Source organism: Amphiura filiformis, chromosome 9, assembly GCF_039555335.1.
Source record: "Amphiura filiformis chromosome 9, Afil_fr2py, whole genome shotgun sequence".
Lineage (NCBI taxonomy): Eukaryota > Metazoa > Echinodermata > Ophiuroidea > Amphilepidida > Amphiuridae > Amphiura > Amphiura filiformis.
In genome coordinates, this window is record NC_092636.1 from 61721212 (window position 1) to 61737027 (window position 15816).

At 39.3% G+C, this 15816-nt stretch overlaps 1 protein-coding gene and 1 long non-coding RNA gene across 4 annotated transcripts in view; both read left to right on the forward strand.

Moving 5' to 3' along the window:
• The window catches only part of LOC140161279 (neurochondrin-like), a 42041-nt gene extending 29340 nt beyond the window's left edge, over nt 1-12701 (forward strand). For all 3 annotated transcript variants that reach the window (XM_072184750.1, XM_072184752.1, XM_072184751.1), the window contains 6 exons: nt 698-959; nt 1371-1494; nt 2000-2242; nt 2757-2855; nt 3546-3663; nt 10755-12701. In XM_072184750.1, the coding sequence (XP_072040851.1) occupies nt 698-959; nt 1371-1494; nt 2000-2242; nt 2757-2855; nt 3546-3663; nt 10755-10818 (910 nt within the window). In that variant the 3' untranslated portion in view covers nt 10819-12701. The remainder of the gene's footprint in view (nt 1-697; nt 960-1370; nt 1495-1999; nt 2243-2756; nt 2856-3545; nt 3664-10754) is intronic.
• Nucleotides 12702-14243: 1542 nt separating this feature from the next.
• Nucleotides 14244-15816, forward strand: part of LOC140161282 (uncharacterized) — a 30287-nt gene continuing 28714 nt past the window's right edge. Inside the window, exon 1 of the long non-coding RNA XR_011860086.1 lies at nt 14244-14358. This is a non-coding gene — a long non-coding RNA (uncharacterized lncRNA). The remainder of the gene's footprint in view (nt 14359-15816) is intronic.

A 15816-nucleotide genomic window follows, 5' to 3' on the forward strand; every position in this document is an offset into this window, starting at 1 on the left:
TTCTTAAGTTCCGTCGACAGGGTGGCTTTATCAATATGCCACATATCGCCAACACTAGTGCTTAGGGTACACGCGCGCAACAAGAAATAAAGGGGGGGGGGGGAATAATGGCAAAAGGATAAGGCTAAATATCAATCTAAGTGCTGTGCATGTGCTGTGCTGAAATGGATTGGTATCTAACGTGCTGCTCTAGGATGGTTTGGTAGTGTTTGAAGCTGCTGCTTCAAGGCGTCAATTGAGGGCGCTCCAGCTACTTCTTTGGGTAACTCATTCCACTCTCTCAATGTCCGGGGGAAGAAGGAGAGCCGGTGAACATCCTTTTTGATGAAATCATTTCTCAGACTGTGTTTGTGCTTCCCTCTAGTACTGATAGTCTGTTCTGCTGCTTCCAGGTAGTTGGTTTTGTCTATACCTACAAGGCCATTGAGAATCTTGTACAGCATAGTCAATCTGCTGTTTTTCCTATGATCTTCCAATGTGCTCCATTCCAAGTGTTCAAGCATGGAAGTTACACTAGCTTCTCTCTTGATATTATGGACACATAATCTGGCTGCCCGTCTCTGGATCCTTTCCATGCTGTTGATGTCTTTTGCACGTTTTGGTTTTCATTGTCATTCAAATTTTTATTAAACAATTTTGTCAAACAATTATGTCAATAAATGAATTTGTATTATCCATTTGGTTTTGTATCTTTCAGAGAGAAGTCATTTGAAGAGGCTAAACTATCATCAGACCTAAAAGAAGCAAGAAACCATACCACAGTAGCACAGTATCCTCTCTTCAAATCCTCCTCGGCTAGTACTGATTTATTACGCCTAATGCTTCCTGCATTGTGTCATCTTACAGCAGATCAAGAACCTAGAGAGTTACTCATAATGCAAGGTGCCATGGAGACTTGTGGCAAATATTTCAGCTATCAGTGGAAACAATTTGAAGACAAACAAGGAGATCAACCAGAGGTATACATTGTGACTATTAAAGACACTATCAATGATTAACGAAATGAGAAATCTATAAAATATCTGGTTCTCATAGTTGTGTTAGGCCAAAAAAAAAGTTTGTCTCAAAGCTTGCACGCGCATTTGTAAAATCGCGGAATTAGAAAAAAAAAGAAATGCAGAATTTGTTTTATTTCAAAACAAAATTTTTTCCGGAAAAATTCGGCAAAAATTAGATTTTTTTTCAAAATACCATAAAAATACCAAGTTGGGAATTAAAAAAAAAATTAAACAAAAAAAATCGCATTTCGCATTTGTTTTCAAACCACTTGTGAGCTTTGAGACAAACCTTTTTTTTTTTTGCCTTATAGCTAGCTGCATGAGATCCATTTGTTGAATGATTTATTCCAGTTATTTTTATTTCCTTTGCAGGTTGCCTTGATCACATTGTGCAATATATTCCTAAATGTATCCCTGCAAGATACAGAAGCTGTCAAAAAGGCGGAGGTTTTTACAGAGCTCTATGGACTAGTTGCAAATGTACTACCAAAATTAGGTAAGCAATGCACACCCAAAAAACCTTGCTTGTTAGTTTTTTTGGTTTCATTTCTTTTGAAAAACCATTGTTTGAAATTATTATTCATTGTTATGTTTCTTGTTGTATAGATAGAATAGTATAGTTTCTGCAAATTTTCAACTGATGATGTGTACTTTACAAATAATCCACCTTGCTATTGTATTTCTAAATGATAATCTCACTAACGAAACTAATCACATTAAATAGAACATTTACACACCCAATATAACAGTACAATTTACCAGCTGCCGAAAGGCTGTGACCGCTAAAGACTGTGACCCTGATGCACAGGTGACCGCTTGTATCTAGATATTAACAGCCGAAGTCTAGGAAATAACCCTGACAAAACTTCGGCCAGGTACAAGTGACTTGGTGAAAGGGGTCACTATAGATAGCTGGTGCTGATAGATGTTGCTGATATATATAGCAAAAAATTAAAGAATCGGTATTTCATCAAAATAATATATTTTGTTTTCAATTTCAGGCAAGCAGCATGAAAACCTTGTTCTGTCCTTCAACATGGCCGTTCTGGGACTAACACTTATGAAAAATCTTTCCAACTCTGCCAGTATCCTAGATTTAAGCGAAAGCAAAAGATTTGTTGGGGCTGTGCTGCAGATGTTTGGAAACAGTCATCAATGTGGCAAGTCAGGTCAGTGTGAAATAGCACCAACATACCAGCAACACTGGGAGGATATTACAGAATTATGGATGCTAGGAATGCAATGTAAGTAAAAAAATAAAAGGTCTAATACAAACTTAAAATAATCATCATTCCATTCTCTTGCTTATTGGGTTATTCCAGTTGAAATTAGATCGATTGAGCCCATATTTATTGGTCGAGCCATGAGTTTTTAAAATATTGGACGAGACGTAGTCGAATCCAATATTTTAAAACTCATAGCGAGACCTATAAATATTGAGCGTAAAGCATCCAATTTTATCATTATTATGTTTTGGATCCAATATTTTCACACACTTGGAATCATCAAAACATAATAATGGGGCATACTTGAGTCTTTAATTGGTGACATAAAAGAACTGAACTAAAGAACCAGTTTGACATATGGGGACACATGCAGTCAGACTGAACATGAGGCCATGCATGCGCCCTAGATTTTCATTCAATGCTTGTTCCATGTAACTTTGTTCATACTTTGTGTGTGTCAATGTCACACTTGCCCACTTTTACCTTTTTATTGCTTGTATCAAATTTCTTTAATATTTCCTCTCTTTTGCAGTACTTTCAGAATGTGTAGGAGTATTTCCATGGTTTGCAGGTCTATTCCTACAATATGACTGGATGACTACTACAGTGAAACTATTGACCAATGTTGCAGGTGAGTGTGATTAACTGTACTGTGGTAATCTGTGTGTTGCTATCACCAACCTCACTCTCATCTCAATAACCACAAACAAACTGGGCTACTCCAGTTGAAATCCATACACCTATGGAAGACATGACCTTCATCTCCCACACAGGGGGTGTAGATTTCAAATAGAGTCCCCCATTCAGGTAACCCCATTTGAAATGCACACTCCCTGTGTGGAAGATTGAGGTAATGTCTTCCATAAGGAGTGTATGGATTTCATATGGAATAGCCAGTCATTTTGTGTACTTTCCTTCATCTGAGAAAGTGTTCAGATTGTGATCAAATTATTCTAGCCAACCAGAAAACAAGGTTTTGTGAGATGGAATCACCGACGTTGTGACCAAAACCTTTGGCCTTCAACTGAGTGGATGACCGAGTTGCTTGATGACCCGTATGACAGTATAATTCTGACACCACCTGCTGCATTGTGTGATGATTGTTCCACCCTCACTTAATGTTATGCTGAGTAGTTTCTGGGTGAGGGCAGAACACCTATTTAAAGAATACACTAATTTGACCATTATCGATGTGATTCTGTGCACAATGAAATATTTGTCAATTTTGTCCCAATAATTTGAGGCACTGGGTGAGGTTTGGAAAGTTTCAACCAGAAGTCTTTATACCACCAGTTTGATTTTACTACATTACTTATTACAGGTGGTGGTCTAGATGAAGAGACTTGTACTATGTATGGTGTTGTCTTATCGTCATTATGCAAACATTTGTCAGATGTGCATTCCCAGTTGAACCAAGCCAATGGATTAGAACTAGCAAGGTGAGTCAATTTAAGCAGAGATTGATATCTAATCTGATGACAAAACTATCACTATACCTTGAGTTTGTTAGTGATTTTCACTTTAGTCTTGCCATGGGTCTTACAAATAAACTTAGGCCAATGCCTGTCCCTTTACTCGGGGAGCTAGAGGCACCTCCTGTGCATCCCCCCCAGGACTAAACCAAACCAACTTTTTTAGGTTCCTGAGATGACCCCAAAACATAATCAGGATGTTCCCAAAAATATAAACTGGCCCCAAGTGGGTTTTTCCAAGATGGCATCCAAAATGGCCCCCAAATGCAGGTAATCACTATAAATGACCATATATGAATACTTTTTCTGAATCAAACTAACTTTTCTAGCTTAATTAAAGAGCCCAACATAAACTCAAGTTGATATAAAGGATAAAACGTTCCAAAAGTCAGTGTATTTTCAAAATGGCGCCCAAAATGGCTGCCGAATGCAGGTAATCACTATAAATGACCATATATGAGTACTATTTCTTAAACAAACTAACCTTTTTAGCTTAATTAAAGAGCCCATCATAAACTCAAGTTGATATAAAGAAACATAATTCCCAACAGTCAGTATATTTTCAAAATGGCGCCCAAAATGGCCGCCAAATACTGAAAAAAGACTAAGTTATCATATAACGGGATTTTTTCTGAACCAAACAATAACTTTTTGGCTTGATTTAGGGTCTAATATACTTCTAAGATAAGATAAAGGGAAAAAGTATCCCAGCCATCAGTGTCCTTCTGTGATAGCACCTAAAGTGGCCGCCGAAATTGGCACCAATACTAAAAATGAATAAAAATTCTCAAATATTAATGCTTATTCAGTCAATATAAAGTCAAACTTGAGACATCTTTGACCGTGAATGAAAAAAAAAACCAATTCAAATATATAGCAAATATTGTTTCCTCCCTATTACATCACTAATGATATAAATAAATAAATAAATGGGAGTTTCTTATAGCGGATGTATACTTTTCTCACTAATGCACAGGTTAGCATCAGCAATGACATCAGTAAATAAATGGACATTTTCTAAAGCGAGTGTCCACCGCTTTCTACTCACAAACATTTAAACCTGTTAAAAATGAATATATAGTATTCTTTTCTCACTATTGAAGAGGTTAAGGTTAAACAATATCTTTTCAGGCTTTGTCAGCTCAAAAAATATATTATCATCTTACACGTAAGAAAACATGCATACCAATCATGTGAATTTAAAAAAAAGTCAAAAAAAAGTGTAAAAATGACCATTTTAGCTTATTTTGTCACCTTCAGTCATCTCCTATTGTTCAATTTGTTTACCGATGCTTGGTAACAAATTTGATTGACAGGCAGTAGCTTGTCATCTGTCATGCATAACACAATTATCTCTATTATAAAACATACTATAAAGATGTCAGCCTCATGTCAAATCGCCCGTCAAATCGTCTGCAGTTGCAAGCTCGACCGCCCAAGACGACTCGGCCTCAAAGACACTGCCCCATTGTAATGCAGCCAGAAAAACCCGACCGACCCTGTATAGTTTTTGAGGCCTGTGATTGGTTTGGGGGGGCACCAGGGGAATCGGTGGGGAACATCTCCAATTTTAAAATGAAAACCTTAGAATACTGACTGGATGAGTCGGCTAGATAATGGTTCTCATTTAACATGCATGTGGTCAAATCTTTTATATTATTGAGAACACCTTTTCAAGCTTTTTCATGTCCAAAATTGATGAATTTTGATCCGTTATCGGACAGCATGTTATACTCATAATACTGATTGTGTCGGGAAAAAAAAAAAAAAACTCATCTCTTTTTCCTCAATGAATATTACCCAAGGAAGAAGTATGTAATGTGTATTAATGAACGATGACGTTTGAGATGATGCTATACTGATGTATATAGGCCTATGTATACTCTAATATCAAGTCATGTTTAAGTCTAAATGGAAGCAAATTTCGGTCAAAAGGTTTGATATGAACCTTTTAGCGGTATCCTTTGGCTTTATGTGGCTGTCGGGGTGGACTTGGGGTGGGGGTGGGGAGGTTGGTTGGGTGTGTGTGGGGTGTGTAGGCCTATGTATTTCCCTTGGGATAGGCCTACTATTTTAGTCCCAATTTGTAGTGACATCACTCTGTATGTTTAACATACCAAATTTTACAAATTATTCTGATCACACAATGTATTCTTCATGCACATTAGTACCCCCCCCATGGGCCCCCTCCCACATACCCGAAGGGGGGGGGGGTCAAAAATTTAATTAATCATTGTTTTTATATTGCCCATAGCTCCCGGGGGGCTTCGCCCCCTCGACCCCCACCGGAGCTTAGTCCCTTAGCGGGCCCGAAACCCTTGGCCGACAGCTCTTTTGGGGTTGCCAAAAATACCTACATATTTGCAAATATGCTAAAATTTTTGATGAACAAAATGTAGGCAGTCATATCTGATGACCACAGATATAATAGTTTGTTTTCCCGGGTGTCAGTATTTTATTCAAAAATACTGATTTCAATACAATTTTAGTCTGCTTAGGGGGTAAGGTGTATCGGTGGTGGTTGGGGGTCATAAAATGCCCCAAAAAGGGGGGTGGGGTTGCAATTTATTGCCCGCTTTATTGACGCCGACTTTTTATAAAGTTGGAACCCCTCTTCTGAAGAAAATGATTCTTATTTCACACAAAAAATAATATGCCCCTAACAAAAACAAAATAGTATAGGCCTACAATAACATCATTAAAAAGTGAAGTTACTTCCTTTCCCTACCCCATGATCGTACATCCCGAGGCACGCGATTGTTTTATGCTCGCACTCGACCAATCATGTGAATGAGAGGGAAATTAAGTAAAAAAATATAAACGGTAGGCCCACCTTATGGACCCGGGCCCGTTAAAAGCAAAGCCGAACGTAACAGAGACCTTAGGCCTATCCGGGAGGCCTATAAAAGTGAGTCCGAAAAAAAAAACCGAAGGGCCTTTTTACGGGCTCCTCCGACCCTCCAAACTCCACGGCCAAACTGGACCCTTTACCGCTCCCTTCTCCCCCCATTTTGGGATCCGTGCAATGGCCAACAGCAGTGTAGGCTATAGGGGAGTAAAGTTATCATTTGATCTTTTACAGGAGGCGGAGGGGCTTGATTTTTACACATACGGGCCTACATTATTCTCCTACCCTCTGCGCACCAATGTATTCATGAAACTCCCTATTTACTATTAGGCCTAGGCCTATTCATTGAAGTTTTGCAATAATTTTCATGCTCTTTTGCTATTGTATTTCTTCTATGATATATTTTGTTCTTCTTTAATATAAAAAAATATACTTATTGCTTTACGTAGGCCTATTTATCTAATTTCCTTTATTGTATAGGGGCCTAGGCTACAGATTTATTTTAGAGAAAGGGAGCTCTCCAGTGGTGTATAGTCATAGGGCATATTCCCCAATCGATCTGTCTTAAAAATTCCCGGAGGAAAATTGTCGAAAAACGGCTCGTGCCCTCCCCAATCAGACCCAGTGCGCCCTCAATCATGGTCGGTGCCCCCCATGTGATGAACCATACCACGCCACTGATCTGTGGCGAGCGTCCTCATAGGGCACAGGGTAACATGCCCCCAATCAATCTGAAAATTTAGAAAATCCCATAGGAAAATTGTAGAAAAATGGCTTCTGCCCCCAACCAGACCCAGTGCCGCCCCCTCCCCATCATGTTCGGTGCCCCCCCCCCCCAATATGGTGACCTACGCTACGCCACTAAGAAGAGAGGGTGCAGGAGAAAGAAGTGGAGGCGGAAGAAAACGGCATAGAAATTGGAAACAGTTGTTTGTCATAGTGGTGCAAATTGGTATTGGGTCGAGTTAGTCTTGGCCATGCCGTTAGTGTCACCCGAGGTCGTGACCTCTTATATTTATGGTATTTATGAAACGTGTGTGCCGGAGAAACATCTCGAGGAAATAATACAAAATTGTAAAATTTTCACCATTATGCTGAAATCATGTAAGTATTTAATTGGTGGCTGCAATGTCACACTAATCATTAATTACCATGCCCATTGTGCAATCAACAGATTGAAAGATAAAGCTAATACAAATGATTTTGTTCACGTGTATGACTTGTCATGGCCGTAACCCGAGTCTTGAAATCCGTGAAAATGACAGCATTGATGTGACAAAACACACAGATATTTCATTTTTGGCGAATCCTAGTAAAATTAGCATACCACGTGTGAGTTAAGAAGGTATCATAGAAATAATGTAGCTAAGAATTCTGGCGATAACATCAGACACAAAACGAATATTATTGTTGCAAAATGACAATAAAGTGGTACCAGATTTCACTCAAATTCTGTCAATGCATAAGCTTATAAAATGAAATTCACACAAGCTGTGTTTTAAATTGATAGGAACATTATTATATTGACCTGTTTATAATCTGCAGGCAAATCGAGAGAGAAATCGGGCTTGTGTCAATAAATTATGGCCTCTGTCACAAAAAATCTTCATGCTCATGATACGTGAACAAAATTGAAACACTTTCAAAGTACATATGTGTATGAGCTAGATTAATAAATAATAATTAATAATAATGCTTAGAATGTTAGCTTGAGATGACCTATGATTTTTAGGCCTCACGATGTTTATTTTCTGAGAAAAAAAATGGTTTAGGTGGCTGCATAACAGCCAATTTGAACCTAGAACCATCCAAATTGTGTGTAACCTTAACATAGATAATGACATTTTCTATAGCAGGTGTCCACGCTTTCTACTCACGAACGTGTAAAGCCGGTGACGGGTCAGCCATTGCTGAGGCTGAGGGCGGCCGCCGGGCGCTCCAGTGTGGCTTTCTGGCCTGGGAGGGTAAGGGGACAGCTGACAGGGTTGGATGTCAGCGAGGTGGGCCGGAGGGGATTCCCCCGCTGGTTCTGAGAGCTGCGGTACCTAGGCTGGCCACTCCTCTTGGCGGCTCTTCCAGCTCTGTTTGGCGAGAACGCATGCCGGCCCGGGGGGTTGCGGTGTGGTCCCATGTTTCAAGAAGGGACGGGCACTCTCAAGCGGCTGCCGGCCCGTCTCTCTCCTCCCTGTTCTCTCTGGGATCATGGAGAAGTTGGTCAACGGGGCTGTGTGGAGACATTTCGGCCATCGGAGGCTGATGTCTAGACGGCAGTTTGGTTTCAGAGCTGTCCACTCGACATCAGATGCCCTCGCTTATGTTTCCCTGCGTCTCACCAGCGCCTTGGGCAGCAGGGGAGAGGCTTGCGTTGTCTGCCTGGACGTCGGCAAAGCATTCGACCGAGTTTGGCACCCTGGACTCCTGGGGAGGCTCTCTGCTTTTGGCTTCTCTGGAGGGCTGTTGGTATGGTTGGCTGACTGCCTCTCGGGCCACTCCGTGAAGGTAGTGCTGAATGGCAGGTCATCCAGTCGGTACTGGTGTCCCGCGGGGTCCGTCCTTGGTTCTCTCCTGTTTGTAATGTTCATTGGTGTCGTCTCTCGGAGGCTGACAAATGGTTCCATCTTGTATGCCGACGGTATTACCCTGATGACCTTTATCGAGTCTAGAGAGGACAGACAAGCTGCTGCTGCATCTCTCGGCAGGGACCTACTGAAGATCGAAGTGTGGGCCTCTGCATGGGACGTGCTTTTTGGCAGGGGCAGCTGGATGCCAATCCATCGCGGTTTCCGGCCGCGGAGATTTTGCTGGTAGTCATCCTGGCCTCCAATTCCTTGGTGTAGGGCTCCCGGAGGCGGATGGTGTTGGACTCCTTGGTCTCGCCCTCTGCAGGGATTTGTCTTGGAATCCTGTTGTGACTAGGATGGCAGGGGCGGTGGCCCGGCCGGCGCGCTGGTCTCCTCCTTCGTGCTGCACCCTGCGTGTACCTGTATTATCCATATAGGGAGAGAAACTACTGGGAACCACACACTCTCGGAAACCATAGTGGGAACTTTATGTCATTAATTATGTTAACCTCTTCAATATTGAGAAAAGAATACTTGCTATATATTCATTTTTCACAGGTTTAAATGTTTGTGAGTAGAAAGCGGTGGACACTCGCTTTAGAAAATGTCTATTTATTTACATATGTCATTGCTGATGCTAACCTGTGCAATAACGAGAAAAGTATACACCCGCTATAGGAAACTCCCATTTATTTATTTATATCATCAGTGATGTAATATTTGAATTGGTTTTTTTTTATTCAGGGACAAAGATGTCTCAAGTTTGACTTTATATTTGACTGACTAAGCATTAATATTTGAGAATTTTTAGTCACTTTTAGTATTGGTGCCACTTTCGGCAGCCACTTTAGGTGCTATCACAGAAGGATACTGATGGCTGGGATGCTTTTTTTCTTTATCTTATCTTAGAAGTATATTAGGCCCTAAATCAAGCCAAAAAGTTATAGTTTGGTGCAGAAAAATCCCGTTATATGATAATTTATAGTCTTTTTTTCAGTATTTGGAGCCATTTTGGGCGCCATTTTGAAAATATACTGACTGTTGGGAATTCCTTTTCTTTATATCAACTTGAGTTTATGCTGGGCTCTTTACCTAAGCTAAAAAGGTTAGTTTGATTCCGAAATAGTATTTATATATGGTCATTTATAGTGATTACCTGCATTTGGCGGCCATTTTGGGCGCCATTTTGAAAATACACTGACTTTTGAGACGTTTTATCCGTTATATCAACTTGAGTTTATGTTGGGCTCTTTAATTAAGCTAGAAAAGTTAGTTTGATTCAGAAAAAGTATTCATATATGGTCATTTATAGTGATTACCTGCATTTGGGGGCCATTTTGGACGCCATCTTGGAAAAACCCACTTGGGGCCAGTTTATATTTTTGGGAACATTCTGATTATGTTTTGGGGTCATCTCAGGAACCTAAAAAAGTTGGTTTGGTTTAGTCCTGGGGGGGGGATGCACAGGAGGTGCCTCTAGCTCCCCGAGTACTTGGTGTTGAATATTGTCATTTCTTGTTTATCTGGTTGATCATCTTCTTTATATCTCTACAATAACATGAGGGGTATTGCAAAACTTGAAAAAAAGGAAATGTAATCATTAAAATGAAGTGTTACTAATTGGTGTTTCATAACTTTTTTCTCTGCAGAAAACACAACATGTTAGACTTGGCTGTAGTACTTCAGACACCACCATTGGATGGTCCCAGGTGACAGCAGTGTGTATGACAACATATAAAGGAAATCTGTAGCTATTTGAGATCAAGTGAGAGCCTAGTGGTAACTGAATTGATGAAAATTGACTTAATTTATCACCACACAGTGTGCCACTTGTTGGTGTACATGTTATGTCAAATTTATGTGTACAATGCCTAGACATTGATCCACAAGCCTCAGCACACTTTACAGGTTGTCGCTGACCACTACGGCCCCACATCATTCCATAAACCATTTAACAACAAATCAGGGACTTTGCTGCTTCAAGAGCGCACATCCTAGACTTTCCACAAATAACCATCGCATCCAGGATCAGCTCCCCAAGTTTTGTACGGGTTACAACGAGACAATAAGCAGTAAGGTCCTTGTCCAGGGGAATTTCAATCTAACTCAATTCTACCACGAGAGCGTACTAGGCACAACCAGGGTTCGAACCCGCAACCTCTCGCACCATAATCGAACGCCTTATCGATTGAGCTAACTTGACTGCTAACCTATATGAAGCAAAATGGGTCCATTCGCAGGCATAATTGTGACACAATCTGATCCATTCAGACCAAAGTTGGCAATAATGAAAATGAAATATAGGCAAAGACTATGGAGCAAAAACAATATAAAAAAACATAAGAAAATGAACATGTAAAAAGTTCATAACAAGCACTCTCTGCCTCGAGGAAGTCATATAACTCAGTATTGAAAATTTTCAACTATTAATTGTTTTCTCAGATTAGGCCCTGATATGAATTGCTTTGCCTAAAATTATGATTGTAAAATAAAATGCATTATTTGCTCCAAAAAATTAATTTTCCTTCAAACATGAGTTTGCTTGATCATATTGAATAATTATATAGACAATGATTGTACAGCAGTTCCTCATAAAAGTTACTGTTGTGAGCATCAAAATATCCATGTGCTTAACAGTATGGTAAATCTGCTATATTTAGGTGTCACACATGGGACCAAAAAAGACTACCTCTGGCATTTATCTGAACAAACTCAACAATACCTGGTGTCTTAAAGCTTGAGGATAACAATGCTTTGTGCATGTAGTGCTTAGCATTGGCACAATCATGCATTATACACAGAACACAAAAGAAGCACACATTTGAAATCAAACTTTGTAAGCGCATGGCATACTAGTCAGGTGGTACTCTTTTTTTTCACCCTTCATGAGTGGCAAACAAACATGGCAGTGTCTGGACTCTTAAGTTTATTATCATTGGTTATGAGGCCTATGTGGTCATCATCATAGGTTGCAGTGGCGTAGCGTGGGTCATCACATTGGGGGGCACTTGGTCTGATTGGGGGGACACAAGCCATTTTTGGCAATTTTGTTCTGGGATTTTTTAAAATTTGCCCCTCCCCCCCGTGCCCCTATGACGCTACGCCACTGATAGGTTATTAACAACTACAACTGATCACACTATCATGGCATGTTATATAACACCACAGCATTGAAAGAAACAAGCAGATGTTTGATATTAATTAGTTGCACAGACACTGCAATTTTGCTACCGTAAATGATGCCAAAGACAAAAAGGGTTTGTCTCAGGAGATTGTATGTAGCTTTAAAAATTCACATTTTAGGGTATGTTTGGAGGAATTTTCGCATGTTTGCTTTACATTCAGAAAAAATATAAGAAAATTCAGCTGCAAAAAACAACAAGACACAAACAGTTTGCCTTTTTTCTACTTGCTTCTGACAAGAAACTTTGTTTTCTCCGGCCTAAGGATGTAAACTTACAAAGGTCATTGTGATGTAGCATATGTATCCAAATATGTTGTGATTATGGTCACTTGTGAAAAATACTCTAGGGTAAAGAAAAAACAATTTTGCAAGTTGATACAAACATTTAATATTAAATCTTTTAAAAAGTGAATTCCATTCTAGTCCTTGTGTTTCCTGTGTTTAAAATGTAAGCTTAAATTGTATGCAAACATGTCATAAAACCATTATAACCCAAGAAAAAGTTCATTTATGTTGCACCAATGTTATTAATTTACGATGCAATTTTTGTCCTGTTTTTAATGTTGATTTGAGACTGCACAGTGTATACAGCTAAAAATATCTTAAGTACATCTAACGAAAACTGGAATTGTTTGATGGGTGTTTTGGTTTTGCAATACTTGAGGAGATTGCATATTATATATGTGTATAATGGGTCTAGAGTCCCAACATAACATCACACTGGTTCAAGTCAATATCTCTTTGAACCATCCTCTGTGATTTTGGCATCTGAAAAGATAAACAAAGGCTAAATAGTGAGGAGGACAAAGCCAATGCAGTCCATGTCTGGTGGTTTTGAGCAGAGCTATGGAGATTTGCAGCCTTGTTATTGGTAAGTTCTCAAACAAAAATTAATATGATGGGTTAGATGCACAGCAGCTGAAGGGAGTATCCCATTAGGCTTTGCGGTACCATTATAGAACTGATTGTGCCATAGAAAATGTACACAAAATCCCACACTTCAACTTTCAATTACTCTCTTAAATCAGGGAAGCTTAGACTTTTGTTTGAAAAATATCACCCATAGAGTATTGTCAATAGCTTTCAATATCTAAGCGGCTCTTGTTTATATTGTGAATACATTTGCTATGGAGCAAGCAGATATACTGCAATGCATGATGGGATACTCCTTTCAGCTGCTGTGTTATTTATTTATGTATTTTAAATTATGAACACATCAATCTGATAAGTCCACAGAGGAATCAAATTATAGTTTTGTGCATTATTATTATGTTTTGATGAATCCAAGTGTGGGAAATATTGGATCTAAAACATAATAATGATAAAATTGGATGCTTTACGCCCATATTTATTGGTATCGTTATGAGTTTTAAAATATTGGTCTCGACTACGTCTTGTCCAATACAACTCATAGCTCGACCAATAAATATGGGCTCAATCGATCCAATTTTATATCATGATTATGTCGTATTATTTCATTATGCGCACTTATAATATAAGCAGCAATATATTTCTGTTGTACAACTAAAGATTGTGATCTGTAAATTTTGTATAGCTGAAATGGTCATTTGCTTTTAATACTTCACTATTTGGCTATCTTCAGCCCATTTCAGTTAGCTGAATACTTCATAATTGGAAATTGTTTACTCTAATTGTTGTATACTCTTTTAATACCGTAAAGATTCACCTAATGATACATATGGGCTCTCTTGACATAACTGAAATTTTAGACACAAACTTAAAGTGCCCTCCCGAAAAATCCTACCAGCAAATTAAGGGCAGGAACACTTAATTCTCGTTGGGATTATCAGAGGAGGGAGCTCTCTATTTGTTTTTTAAATTTAGCTGAAGGCAAAGGAGCCCATGTGCACCTTTGGACAAATCTTTACGGTATGTTTGAAGTTAAAGTAGTGCTGTTGTCAGCTTGTTTGTTTGCTATATTAGCCATCTTTGATTTTCAATTGTTTCAGATCACAAAGCTATTACACAGTACAAGCTGAACAACACAGATGCAGCATCTCGGAGGAAAATCTTTGACGGAGTGGGCTTTACATTCTTCATCAAAACAGGTGAGTAGATGCTTGTCCTCTGTTGGCATGGGGCAATCTTCTGTGAACAGCTCTTTTCAGAGCTACCAAGAGCCACCACTTGTTTTTCTCTGTTGACAATGGGCAGTCTTCAGTGAACGGCTCTTTTCAGAGCTATAAGTAGGCAAGGGGCAGCCTACATGTCTCATACTTGGTTACTTTGTCCTGAAGAAATGGCAGCTACTCCTGATTAAAGCTTGACAGTTCTAAACTTATACAATGGCGAACCCGCCAAAAACTTACTAATTGCAAGTAAAACAGTTCAGCATTGGTAAAATGCGAAAAATGTTCCACTTTTTACATTAGTTAAATGGGAGAGAATGCAACAGAGTCCAAAGATTCTTGTAAAATTCTCTTGCCAGAATCCAAAATGGATATTTGTAGTATAAAAGACACTCACTGGTGGCTTATCCAGCACTTTTTCAGAGGGTGGGCAAAGGGGGCAAGACAACCTTTAAAGGGGTCAAGCTTTGACGAAAATGGCCTTAAATGGGCTAAAAAATACAAAAAAGGCTAAGAATCTTAAATATCAGGGTGGCCAGCATCCCACAAGGGCAGGAAGGGGGCAAGATTTCTCACAGGGAGCTAGCTGCCCTCCTTGCCCCCCCCCCCCACTTTGCAATTGACACTCACTCATAATTCAGTACATCACATCAAGACAATATTATCAATTGAATAATATGTTTAATAATAACATGCTTTATTGGCTACAGTGTCTATATAACACTTCATGCACAGTGATATAATATACAAACATACCTTGAATTACATGTATTGCAGTGCAACTTACACTCCAAAGTGGATTTGTGATGATACATCTGTTAAAGGTGGCATGCAAAGGAGCATTACAACTTAATTAAAGGTGCTTGACTAGATTCACAGCTCCTTCACCCTCCATCCCCATCAAAATGCAGATATGTATTGGGTCAAAGCTCTTATTTTATCTCATAAGGCCTAAATAAGAAACGTTTGTATTGCCCTTAAAGATCCAAAGTCAGGGTCGGTTGGTTGGTTTACTTTTATAACAAATATATGTATGAAAAAAAACACAACCCTATTTCATATTTGTTCAGATTTTTTGGTCGGTCAGAAAAGTGCAATACAATCTTTGGCGGGTTAACCGGTTTATGAGCACTCAACCTTCCCCATTCCCCCAGAGCACACCGATGGTGTTGGTGTATTTGCAGTGCTAGTATGAACTCCATCAGCCGAAATGATCCCGAGCACCTGCGTACATACCACCTAGTGCAGCGAGCTCAAAAGGACATCCTCAGACGTTATTTTGTTTTATTTGTTTGCTTTATCTAATTTCATTGTACATGTATTTTATTTTACTGTAGATTGATTTAATTTTCTTTAACTTCATTTTACATGTTAGCTATTGAAAGTCAATCAATTGAAATGCCGGTGTTTAAGAAATGCAAAATCCAATACAAAGGT